Consider the following 13357-nt stretch of genomic DNA (forward strand, 5'->3'; position numbering starts at 1 on the left):
GATGCCGTATAAATAAGTTGAATTGAAAATCGAATTATTACCCTGAGGTCGTCGAGCTTTGTAATGCACAGTTATTACTGCTTTCAGGGGATGCTTTCTTTGGTGATTTGCCAGGCCCAGGAGCGGTCACCAGTCCCCTTCGAGGCCTTCGCCAAACCGCAGATCAATTTATGTCAAAGCATCCACTTTTACCTACTAAAATGCTGTCAAACCTAAAATGAGGACATGGGCCCAGCTAGTGAATTGGAAATTATATATCGGAATTTCAGGAGCAGGACCATGCCTCCAAACAACCTCCTTCCGGTTGTCATCTATATAGGTTCCCCCAGTTCTTCAAGCTGTTCATTCTCGTTTACGTGCCCCACCATCCCTCCCTCCTTGTTTTCAATCCTTTAACTTCTTCATTTCTATTTAGTGCACGGAGATCTGGCCGGACCAGGAGCTGTCGCCAGTCCCCTTCGAGGCCTTCCCCAAACCGCAGATCAATTCATGTCAAAGCATTCAGTTTTACCTACTAAAATGCTGTCAAACCTAAAATGAGGACGTGGACCCAGCTAGTAAAATTAAATATTATGGTCGACAGTATGCAACGCTGCACTGAGGTCTAGCAGGACAAGCACAGAGATGAGTCCACTGTCAGACGCCATAAGAAGATCATTTGTAACCTTCACTAAAGGTGTTTCTGTGCTGTGATGAGCTCTGAAATATGACGGAAACAGTTCTTCTGCAGATAATCTGTTAGCTGTTTTAAAACTACTCGTTCAAGATATTCTGAGATAAAAGGAACGTCAGAGATTGGCCTGTAATTAGCTAAGAAAGCTGGGTCTGGAGATGGCTTTTTAAGTAAAGGTTTAACTACTGCCAGCTTGAAGGCCTTTGGTACATTATTGCCTAATAATCATTACATGATTATTAGAGATAGGTTAATCATATTTAAGATTGAAGCATTAATCAATGGCAGGACTTCTTTGAGCACTCTTTTTCTCCAGTTGATCTTTCTAAATGAATATTAGTGGTACTGAAAGTAGCTGTATATAATGTTACATCTGTGAGATGATTATTAGTAATTTCTTCTCCAATGGTTGAAATTTTATTCGTGAAGAAATTCATGAAGTCATACCTAGTTAATGTTAAAGGAATGGTTGGCTCAACAAGGCTCTGAAGAGAAACCTAGAGTTCTTATTTTCTTCAGTAAGATGTTCTGGCTTTCCAGAGGGCTTTCTTATAAAACAACAAACTATTTTCTCAGACTAAATGATGATCTTCTAAATTTGTGATATGCCATTTCCTCTCCAGTTTCTGAATTATCTGCTTTAAGGTGAACGTTTGAGAATTATACCACAGAGTCAAATACTCCTGATTTGAGGCTCTCTTTTTCACAGGAGCTACAGTATCCAGAGTCATTCGTAGTGATAAGTAAAATTATTAACAAGATAATCGACCTCTGTTGGAGTAGTGTTCAGGTAGATGCTCTGCTCTGTGTTGGTACAGGGCATTGAAGATGATAACAGTGGGTGGATTACATTCTTAACCCTCTGGGGTCCAGGGTATAATTGGCCGTTTTTGACTACTTTTGATTTTACCCCTATATTTCACCTTTAAAATATGTTTTTCTTGCCTTCTTTGGTATCATTATTTTCAGCACAACCTCAAATATCTGAAATTTGAGTGATTTTTTTCTTCATTTTGGTATACTATATTAGCACAGTTGATCTAAATTCAGACAGAAAATCCAAAATCCGAGTAGAAAAAAGTTATATTTTTTTACTGTAAAACTCACAAACATGTTTAATGAATCATGTTCATAACGTGAAATGCAAATAGAAATTGTACATTTCTAAAGATTATGCACAAGTTTTATGGTACTATTTACCTAAAAATGCAGCCAAGGCCTCAGGCGTTTTTTATATAACCATTTAAATCTATTTACAGAACAATCAGGTGTGCTGCATCAAATAAGAAGGCACACAAATTATTTGTGCCAGTCCAAAAAATGTAGTTTGTGTTCAGTATAAGACAGAGGAGAACACCAAAGGCCTAAGCCCAGCAGGTCTGACAGCAGGAGGTGCATCAGTCCAGTTTTAATAATAATAATAATAAACTTTATTTATAAAGCACACTTCTTCACAAATAAAATTTTTATCGTTAGAGAAAAAATTACCAATAATCATCCCACAGATGTAATATTATCTACAGCTACTCTTAGTACCATTGATGTTAAGTTAGACTCTTTTTCTCCAATCGATCTTTCTGAGTTAACTTCAATAATTACTTCCTCCAAACCATCAACGTGTCTTTTAGACCCCATTCCTACAAAACTGCTCAAAGAAGTCCTGCCATTGATTAATTCTTCGATCTTATATATGATCAACCTATCTCTAATAATCGGCTATGTACCACAGGCCTTCAAGGTGGCTGCAGTTAAACCTTTACTCAAAAAGCCATCTCTAGACCCAGCAGTCTTAGCTAATTATAGGCCAATCTCCAACCTTCCTTTCATATCAAAAATCCTTGAAAGAGTAGTTGTCAAACAGCTAACAGATCATCTGCAGAGGAATGGTTTATTTGAAGAGTTTCAGTCAGGTTTCAGAGTTCATCACAGCACAGAAAAAGCTTTAGTGAAGGTTACAAATGATCTTCTTATGGCCTCTGACAGTGGACTCATCTCTGTGCTTGTCCTTCTTGACCTTAGTGCAGCATTCGATACTGTTGACCATAATATCCTATTAGAGCGATTAGAACATGCTGTAGGTATTACAGGTATTGCACTGCAGTGGTTTGTATCATATCTATCTAATAGACTCCAATTTGTGCATGTAAATGGAGAGTCCTCTTCACACACTGAGGTTAATTATGGAGTTCCACAGGGTTCAGTGCTAGGACCAATTCTGTTTACATTATACATGCTTCCCCTAGGCAGCATCATTAGAAGACATAGCATACATTTTCACTGCTATGCAGATGACACCCAGCTTTATCTGTCCATGAAGCCAGATAACACACACCAATTAGTTAAACTGCAGGAATGTCTTAAAGACATAAAGACTTGGATGGCCACTAACTTTCTGCTTCTTAACTCAGATAAAACTGAGGTCATTGTACTCGGCGCTGAAAAGCTTAGAAATATGGTATCTAACCAGATTCTTACTCTGGATGGCATTACCTTGGCCTCCAGTAACACTGTGAGGAACCTTGGAGTCATTTTTGACCAGGATATGTCCTTCAACGCACATATTAAACAAATATGTAAGACTGCGTTCTTCCATTTGCGCAACATCTCTAAAATGAGAAATATCCTGTCTCAGAGTGACGCTGAAAAACTAGTTCATGCATTTATTACTTCCAGGCTGGACTACTGCAATTCATTATTATCAGGATGTCCAAAAAACTCACTGAAAAGCCTTCAGTTAATCCAAAATGCTGCAGCAAGAGTACTGACAGGGACTAGAAAGAGAGAGCATATTTCTCCTGTTTTGGCTTCCCTTCATTGGCTTCCTGTTAAATCCAGAATTGAATTCAAAATCCTGCTCCTCACATACAAGGTCTTAAATAATCAGGCCCCATCTTATCTTAATGACCTTGTAGTGCCATATCACCCTATTAGAGCACTTCGCTCTCGCTCTGCAGGTCTACTTGTTGTTCCTAGAGTATTTAAAAGTAGAATGGGAGGGAGAGCCTTCAGTTTTCAGGCCCCTCTTCTGTGGAACCAGCTTCCAGTTTGGATTCGGGAGACAGACACTATCTCTACTTTTAAGATTAGGCTTAAAACTTTCCTTTTTGCTAAGGCATATAGTTAGGGCTGGACCAGGTGACCCTGAATCCTTCCTTAGTTATGCTGCAATAGATGTAGGCTGCCGGGGGATTCCCATGATGCATTGAGTTTTTCCTTTCCAGTCACCTTTCTCACTCACTATGTGTTAACAGACCTCTCTGTATTGAATCGTATCTGTTATTAATCTCTGTCTCTCTTCCACAGCATGTCTTTTATCCTGTCTTCCTTCTCTCACCCCAACCGGTCGCAGCAGATGGCCGCCCCTCCCTGAGCCTGGTTCTGCCGGAGGTTTCTTCCTGTTAAAAGGGAGTTTTTCCTTCCCACTGTCGCCAAAGTGCTTGCTCATAGGGGGTCATATGATTGTTGGGTTTTTCTCTGTATCTATGAAGCGCCTTGAGGCGACTTTTGTTGTGATTTGGCGCTATATAAATAAAATTGAATTGAATTGAATTGAATTAAAAACCAAGGGTATGCCAAGGTGCTTAACAAGTAAGATAGAGAATAGGAGGAGGATAATAGAAATAGGACCAAAGCAAGTACTAAGTATGGAAGCAGGTAGCTGTCACTGATACATAGGAAAGCAACAGGTACAGAGCAAACAAGAATTTAAATGAGCATAAAAGTGCATGATATAAAATCATAAAAGAAATATTAACTAGAGGGAAAGGCAAGAATAAGTGGGGTTTTAGTCGTGATTTGAACAGTGCAATGGAATCAGATGCACGGAGGTCGAGAGGAAGGGTATTCCACAGCTGCATTTTGGACTGTTTGCAGTCTAAGAAGAAGAGAAGAGGGAAGACCGTAGTACAAGGAGTTACAATAATCCAACCTGGAGGTCACAAAAGCGTGAATAAGCTTCTCCAGGTCCTCATGCGGAACATAATGCCTAGCCTTAGAGATAAGGCGCAGTTGGTTGAAGCTAGATCTCACTACAGCAGACACGTGCTTATCGAGTTTGAGCGAGCTATCCAGCAGTACACCCAAGTTACTGACATAGTCACAAGAAAAGCTAGCAAAGGAACCCAGGGCAGCACAGAGTTGGGCACGAGGGATTTTACCGTTGAACACCACAATCTCAGTCTTCTTATCGTTTAAAACGAGGGAATTACTCAGGAACCATTCACTCAGGGCCTAAAACTGATCCTTGAGGCACACCACAACAGACCGGAGCGGAGGAAGAGGAGAAGGTGCCTAAGTTAACTGATAAGAATCTATCAGCAAGATATGATTTAAACCAGTCGAGGGCAGTGCCTCTAATACCCACAGTGTGCTCAAGTCTTAGTAATAAAATGTTATGGTCCACCAGTTTTCCATGTGGGAACAGCGTTTACACTGGAATCTGCCTTTGATGGCTTTTGTTTGGAGAAAATGTAAAATTCAGCAGTCTAATTGACACACAATACAAAACAATAACTACACAACACACTAACTATAGCCTCCAAACACGCTAAACGTCACTAATGTCTCACATATGAAAACTCGCTGTCTCTCTTTCTTTTGCTCGTCCACTTTCCATCGCGGGTGTCACTCCTAAAAACTTCCCCTTCTCCCTAAACAACTAAGTGCCACATGTTGCCATATCTTTTTTTTGATTGGCTGACATGGTAAACTCTAACACCAATAGGGAAGGGGTGTTTTTTCTTTTTGTTTTTTTGCTTGCAAAGGGAGAGTGTTTGCTAGCGCTGTCTGTAGAAAACGCCGTTTTACCGTTCTTCCCGCTCTTCCTGCTGTAAACACCAGTGTTTTGTTCAGAAAAAAACATCGCGTATATTTTTTATCATAACTCTGGTTTTACGTGGCCCATCGACACAATTCAAAACCTGGTATGTAGTTTGAAGTCCGCACTTTCGACAAGTTAAAATGGAGACTCTGACTCGCTGCATCTTGTAGCTGTGTCGTCTTAATTCGGTCGTGTGATTTTGACATGCCGGCACGTCCGGCGATCCCAGAGAGTTAAAGTCAGTTACAGCACTTTCAGAAAGACGTCTACTGTGATGAAGTCTAATCATCACAGTTTCTATGCCATATGTTAGAACAAGATCTAAAGTGTTACTAAAGCGGTGGGTGGGTTCTTTTAGATTTTGAGCGAAGCCTAATGAAATAATAAATGCCATGTTGAGGCTGTCATTTTTAGCCTCTACATGGATGTTAAAATCAGCCACAATACTTTTTTTTATCTGAATTGAGCAATAAATCAGATAAAACATCTGACGTCTGTGTAAGGTCCAGGTGGACGATAGATGATAACGAATAAGACTGGTTTTTGAGTTTCCAACTAGGGTGGACAAGGCTAAGCATCAAGCTTTCAAATGAATTCAAATACTCTCTGGGTCTTTGGTTGATTGATAAGCTGGTGTGGAAAATTGCTGCCATACTGCCCCTCAGCCTGTGCTTCGAGGATTCTGAAGGAGGCATTGATTCATTTAAGCTAGCGTAATCAATCTGCTGCAACCAGGTTTCTGTAAGCAGTCTAAAGTGATTTGTTGATCAGTTATTCATACATTTACCAACAAGGACTTGGAAGAGAGAGACCTAATTTTTAATAATCTGCATTTCACTGTTCTACTCTTTGGTGTGAAAGGGGATATTGCATTATTCTTTCTTTGTGATTTTTCATGTTTAAGTGATTTTTTTCTCCGATTTTCAGTTTGTTTTGAGACAGTCTCTAAGGGGATGGGATTTTAGGGAGACAACAGGTGGAGAGAAGTTGCAGAGCCATGTTTGACTGCAACTCTGCTTCTCTGGATAGTCACATTTTGTGGGGTTTGGCCAAACAGATTTCCATGAGACGAGAGAGCTGCTCCATTCGAAGTGGGATGGATGTCATCTCTCCTGACAAAACAGGGTTAGGGTTAAAAATCCTCCAGTACGTTTGCATAAAAAAGATGGTAGTGCTATACTAATATGATAATAAAATAATTTTTTAAAAGCTCTATTTTCTGTTGTCTATAATGTAGAGGGTAACTTTGCCTCCACAACTAAACAGGAAAATCAGTAGAGTGAAGGGTTAAAGCAGGATTCGCCAGTGCGAATGGTGGCGAAACCCTAAGATCAGTTGTAGTGGCTCAGCGTGAGGAAAAGAATCATAACTCATAATAACTGAATAATAATTAACGTGAGGTCCAGTAGATTTTCTTAATGTGGAGGCGGCTCTTTGTGGATTTGCACAACTGCATTCAACAAGATATGAGCAGATCTTTCACATCTACCTTACAATATAAAGCACCTTGTTGTTGTGATTTGGTGCTGTATAAATACATTGAAAATGAAAATGAAAATTGAACACCATCTCTTTCCTAAACTAACCGTATACTGTATATTGTTTTTATACTAGGCTGTATACAATTGGTGCAAAGGTAGAATTTAGTGAATTAATCTATGCATCATCAGCTTTAATGCAGATTAATTTCCTTTACTTCATGTAACCTAACACTAACCATGAGCACCACCACTCAAGCAGAATTCCACTGTAGACTATTTTGAGAGCAGTGCTTAAAAGTGGACTTTTTATGTTTTTATAGCTCCACCTACAATAACCCCTGTTCCCTGCTGGAAAATCTCACCTTGCAAAGTCTGTACATTTTGTTACAGCACTTGAATCCAAAAGAATATCGATTACAAATGGCAGTGGAACTTTTCAATTAGTTTTTCCTACAGAATATAACCCAGAAATATCAGCTTCACTTCAGCTTGTTTAATAGTTTCAATGCATCTTCAGAATCCTTAATCGACCCTAAATTGTGTTTACTCTGTCTCACTTTTACCCAGTGACACTGCAGCAGCCCAGCATCTGCCTGACATCTACTAATACTGGGCTGGTCTGGGGTCCTGAAGGTGCAGAGGTCATCAGAGGTGACGACTTTGTCTTCACCTGCTCCATTTCCTCCCACTTTCCTGGAGGGGTTTTCTCCCTCATCTTCTCGGACTCCAACATCACAGAGACCAAGCCAGCTGTCAATAACTCAGCCTCCTTTACTTTTCCTGAAGCTGACTATGAACACCAGGGCAACTACAGCTGTGTGTATGAGGTTGTAGTTGTCTCGAGGAAATTCACCTCAACCTTCACAGCAATGAGTGTCACCATTAAGAAGGCTGGATTGAAGCTGTACTTAAGTAAGACCTATAATTGATTTGAAAATTACCCTGAAAAACAAATATATTCTCTGGGTGTCCAATGAGCTCAGGGCATCCTCAGAAAACCATTATTATTAATGACACCGGTGGCTGTTAGGTGAAGTGCCACCTAACATGCATTTTTATGAGAACTCCCAAAACAGGGATGAGACATACACAAGGCATTCCTCACTATTATATTGCTTGGTGACATGTACTTGATGTTATATAAACCGGTGGGATTGACTGTATTGGTTAGTAACAGTTAAACATGGGGTAATAAAAAGAAAAGTTAACTTGGATGTTACGAAGCAGCTAATGCTATATACATGCTGCATATGTCAGTAAAATGGAGGTAGCTAAGCTAACCTTTTGCTAAAGTTAGCAAAAAATGTGATTAGCTGGCCAACTCATCAGCACCACAAAAATCTGCTTAGTTGTTACTTCATCTGCTAAAATGAATTGAAAATGGCCAGTTAAGTTACCAGACCAATCTTTGTTGGACCGTCTTTCTTCTGGCTAGTACTGACTTATCTGTTCATGGCCTTGGTTTACTTACCTTAATGTGGTTATTTGGTAAATGGTAAATGGACTGGTTCTTATATAGCGCTTTTCTACTCATCTGAGCACTCAAAGCGCTTTACACAACTTGTGCATTCACCCATTCACACCCATTCGCACAAGCACATTTCTCTAAGTGCTTTATAGCTAACATTCACACACATTCATACTCCGATGGATGCATCGGAGAGCAATTTGGGGTTAGTATCTTGCCCAAGGATATTTGGCATGCAGACTAGGCGAAGCCAGGAATCGAACCACCAACCTTCCGATCAGTAGATGACCTGCTCTACCACCTGAGCTACAGTAGTTTACAGTAGTTTACAAGTTTATAAAAGTTTACTTTTATAAACTTGTCTCAGTCAATAATTTTTTGCTTTTTTTGCTTTGTCATTTGTTTTGTGCTAACAGCCAGTTGTTTGTGTTCTGTGTACTATGGTTACTCATTGTTGACCCTGAAACTACAAGAGAGTCACTTAGGCAAGGCAAATGGGAGCAAGTGTTTTAAATCATATCCTGTGGCCTGACCAATCCTTCACATAGAAATCAGTGTAGAGACTGTGAGAGGCAACTGCTGTTAGGGAAGACAAGAGAAGTTAGGATACACTCCACTCAGACAGTGGCAATATAAAACATTTAATATCTGAGAAAAACATTTCTACTGTATGTTAAATAACACAAATTTCATGTTTTTCTCATGTTTTTCTGTTGTAGTGAGTATGATCACGATCGTCTCAGTCTCAGCACCCCTATTGCTGCTTCTGCTGGTCCTGCCTGTGGTCTTTCTGGTCTACAGGAGAAGGAAACAAGCTAAGAAGTCTGAAGACCTGGTCCATTTTCAAAGTGTGTGCGCACAGAGTTACAGTACATTACAATAACAGATGAACTGAGAAAGTATTTCAATTTGCTGACGTATGATATTCTAATGTTTGTGTTGCAGTTATTTCAAACAATTACACCATTGATGGTGAGGAAGAGCCGCATTATATCAGTTTTAAGCAGAACGACACAACGAAGAAGGTGGATCAAGGACAGTGTATGGAGAGAGTTGTGTGTGAAGAGGATCATGATCATGAGTGAAAAAGGAAATGAAAGGGCAGCCAACTTTTAATTTTCAGTTGGAGTAGAAGTGGGGGAGCTGAAAGGTCCCTTTAAATAGTTTATAAGTGTGACTGTGTGTTCAAAAACAGAATAAATACCACAGCATGATAACACTTTTAATAATTCAGTCATTATCAGCCCAAATATGCTCTCTGTGTTGCTTAGAAAAAGATTTCTTAGTTTATAAATAATTATGAAACACTCAGCAAATACTGAGACTTAAAGTCTCAGTATTTGCATTATTAATCATTATCGCAGGTCAAGGTCATAGGCCACTGTTCTATCATAGGACTCAGTGTTTAAATGTAATGATATTTGATTATTCTTTCTAAAGGAAAATGCTAATGAGACATGTGTACCAAATATTGATAGAATTATCAAAAATACAAATTCTGAATTTTAGGCAAAAAGTGAACAACTATAAAAATAAACTTACAAATAATCAAAGTTATAGTAACTACAGTTTAGGTGTTTGATTTGTCAGAGAGATCTGTGTGCCTCATGGTCTGATGAATCATCAGTAGGATATAGATTTGTGTTGGTTGCTTCCAGCTGTTTGAATTTAACACCAGATTCAGACAGTCGACATATGTGTACATTTGTGAGCTGTGTACATTTTGGTATGTAACACAGTAACGCTAAATTTATTAATTATTCAGTTATTCCAGTCAAAACACAGAGGATAGTTCCAGCAAATCACACTTTACTTTTATATAACTAAGTGAGGTGAGTGGTCACACTCAGTTACATTAGTTACATTCAGTAGCTATCCTCAGGTTAAAGAGTCCTGAGCTCCATGTAGCTATTATCTATTTTATACTGTATTCTAATAACAAGTGATGTGTAAGTTGATGCACTTATTATAGCAAATAATAATCATTTTCATCATCATCATTATTGCTAAATTTAAATGTAACCTCATCATTTGTGGTTTTAATCATTGTGTCATTACTGTGCACATGGATGTTGTTCAGCTTTACTCCACATTTAAATAAAGGCTGCTGCTAAAATATCGAAATGCTTAAATCTCATTACACACATAAAGAATTTCAACTATTTAGGAAATTATTAATAAAGTAATGAAACAATTGTGTTTAGATTTCTATTTGGCTGATAGTTTTTTTTAAAGACGGGGTGGGGGGTATTATTTTCATGTTGGACTTTTTTTGCTCTAAATAAGTGTAAACTGCATTTAAAGGGTCACTTTACCCAAACCGGCTAAAAAGCAACCCGAACATTCTAACCTTACTAATAATTTTAATTACACATAATTACACATTCGAGTAACACACAACAGGTCGTTTGTGCGTGCATATGTTTGTGTGTGTCTGTGTGTGGGGACGTGTCATGTTTTCATTTCTAAGAAAGGAGAAGTGTTAGGAGATTTTTATTATTAAGACATTTTATTATTCATTATTGCTGATATACTAAAGCTATAGGTGTTCATATTTCTGTTTATACTGCTCAACTAACTGTCTGCATTTTGCATTTATAGGAAATTGCTTACTGTTAGACTATCTGACAGAAACAGGAAATCGCCGTTTAAGAATAGATGTCGCTTGCGCACCGTTATTCTGAGAACAGAGTATTCTAAGAAGTCAGCGCAGCTTGCTTGACTAGATAAGAATGTTACTTCCTCATTTGTATGTTTTCATGCTATGTATAAATAAATGCAGAAGACTGCTGCAGGGTGTGAGTCTCCTTTGAGCTCTCACCCGTGCACGTTGAACTGTTATTGGTGTCTGAGTGATCTCTATTGCATCTACATATTATTAAAGAAAACTTTTTACAAGAAGTTAGCAGACATTAATATGTATATCTGGTCATATAGATACGTAGGTTCATACAGCCGCATGTACTGAGATGAGTATGAAAGAATTAAAAAATTTCAGTAAATAGCACTTAAAGTTTTCATTCATGTCACACAAAATGTAAAAAATTGATTGCCTCAATCTAATAGAGTACAGCTAAATTTAAAAGCTTAAGTAAATTTCCTCAGTTCAAAAGAATAATATTGGCCTCCACCAATAACACTCTCTAAGTTGGGAACAGTCTACCAGCTTCCAGACTGGTCTACTCTGAATGAATACCATGTTGTTCAGAGTCCTTTGGATGATTGTTGTAGTAGGTGTAGTGCATAGATCACTCCAAACATTACCAAGAACTTCCTCAGCAACTCTTGGGAGACCTCCACAAAGTGACTCTGAAAGATGACAGCGCTGTCCCATCTCAGATCTGGCTCATCAGAATCATCCTGAATAATTGATGTGTGTAGGAGTTATGTTTGAAAGCTATGTATTCTTTTAGTTGCAACTCTGTATTTTTCCAGTTGTTTTGAGAACAGACTACTACCTATGGATGGGTCAAAACTTAAACACGCTGGGCATGCTCTGTTTGAACTTCTCTGAAGGCTGGAACAGACAAACCTACAGTCCTGCAGGGCTGAGGAGGCTTTCTTTGTACATGAATTTATTAATGGATAGTCTCTGGCCCTGATCCCACCATAGAAGCCATTTGAGCCACTATTGGCAGAGACAAATGATCTCTGAATCCCAAATGTGGCAGAGAGTTTGCTTTTCAGAAGTGTGATCTTTTGCAGTAGATTTGATATAAAAGGTCCTTTTGTCTTGTTCAAGAACACTTGTGGTATTTTGGTACAACAGACTTCAGGTTAGCATGATTAAAGCCTTCTGTTACTGCAACGGTATGATGGATTGATTTATCTTGGCCAGCTTGCAGTGGTACATAAACAGCTGTTATAATGAATAATGTAAACTCTGTAAAGTCTCTGTAATGTCTGCAATGAGACATTAGGTACTTGATATAGGGGAAACTATGAGGATCATGGCCAGCGCCACTGTCACATTTGTACACTCGCTATTGACAGCTACAGGTACCAGGTGTTCATCTGAACAACAAACTGGACTGGTTTCATAATTCAGACGCCCTCTACAGGAAAGTGCAGAGCAGGCTGTACCTGCTGCGGAGACTCAGGTCTTTTGGAGTGGAGGGCCCACTCCTGAAGACCTTCTATGACTCTGTGGTGGCCTCAGCCATCTTTTACGGTGTGGTCTGCTGGGGCGGCAGCATCTCTGCTGGGGACAGGAAGAGACTGAACAGGCTGATCCGAAGGGCCAGCTCTGTTCTAGGATGCCCTCTGGACCCAGTGGAGGTGGTGAGTGACAGGAGAATGGCGGCTAAGCTGTCATCCCTGTTGGACAACAGCTCCCACCCCATGCAGGAGACTCTGACAGCACTGAGCAGCTCCTTCAGTGGGAGACTGCGCCACCCACGGTGTTGGACGGAGAGATTTCGCAGGTCTTTCCTCCCCACTGCTGTCAGACTCCACAACAAAGACTTTGCAGCTGATCAAACCCTCACATGTGCAATAAGACTGCTATATGTACAATTCTATATGCTATATGTGCAATTCTTGTACAATTCTTCTTCTGACGAAGTTGTACTTTTGTATTTTCTTACTCAGTTGTATATAGCATTTGTATTTCCATTTTATTCTATTGTATATAGTATTTTATTTCATTGCATTCCAGTGTTTTCTAATTTCTGCTACATAACTTTGCACTTTTGCTGTAACAAAACAAATTTCCCACCTGTGGGACTAATAAAGGTCATCTTATCTTATCTTATCTAGTGTGCAATAGCTGTTGTTTAAATACAGAGTCCCCCTCCTCTTTTCTTGTGAACAGTCCTATCCTCTCTGAGGAGCTAGCTCAACAGCCACATCCACAATGTTATTATTCTGGCACAGTGTCACGGTCCTAGGTGTTTAACCCAGCATTTGTGTTTGGA

The 13357-nt window shown here is 39.3% G+C and overlaps 1 protein-coding gene across 6 annotated transcripts in view; it reads left to right on the top strand.

Annotated features, from left to right (window-relative positions):
• Nucleotides 1-10565, top strand: part of LOC146520745 (uncharacterized) — a 33188-nt gene extending 22623 nt beyond the window's left edge. For all 6 annotated transcript variants that reach the window (XM_085156833.1, XM_085156832.1, XM_085156834.1 and 3 more), the window contains 3 exons: nt 7541-7885; nt 9161-9289; nt 9387-10565. In XM_085156833.1, coding sequence (XP_085012959.1) covers nt 7541-7885; nt 9161-9289; nt 9387-9526 — 614 coding nt within the window. In that variant the 3' untranslated portion in view covers nt 9527-10565. The remainder of the gene's footprint in view (nt 1-7540; nt 7886-9160; nt 9290-9386) is intronic.
• Nucleotides 10566-13357: the final 2792 nt, after the last annotated feature.

The sequence above is a fragment of the Neolamprologus multifasciatus genome, chromosome 4, assembly GCF_963576455.1.
Source record: "Neolamprologus multifasciatus chromosome 4, fNeoMul1.2, whole genome shotgun sequence".
Classification (NCBI taxonomy): Eukaryota; Metazoa; Chordata; class Actinopteri; order Cichliformes; family Cichlidae; genus Neolamprologus; species Neolamprologus multifasciatus.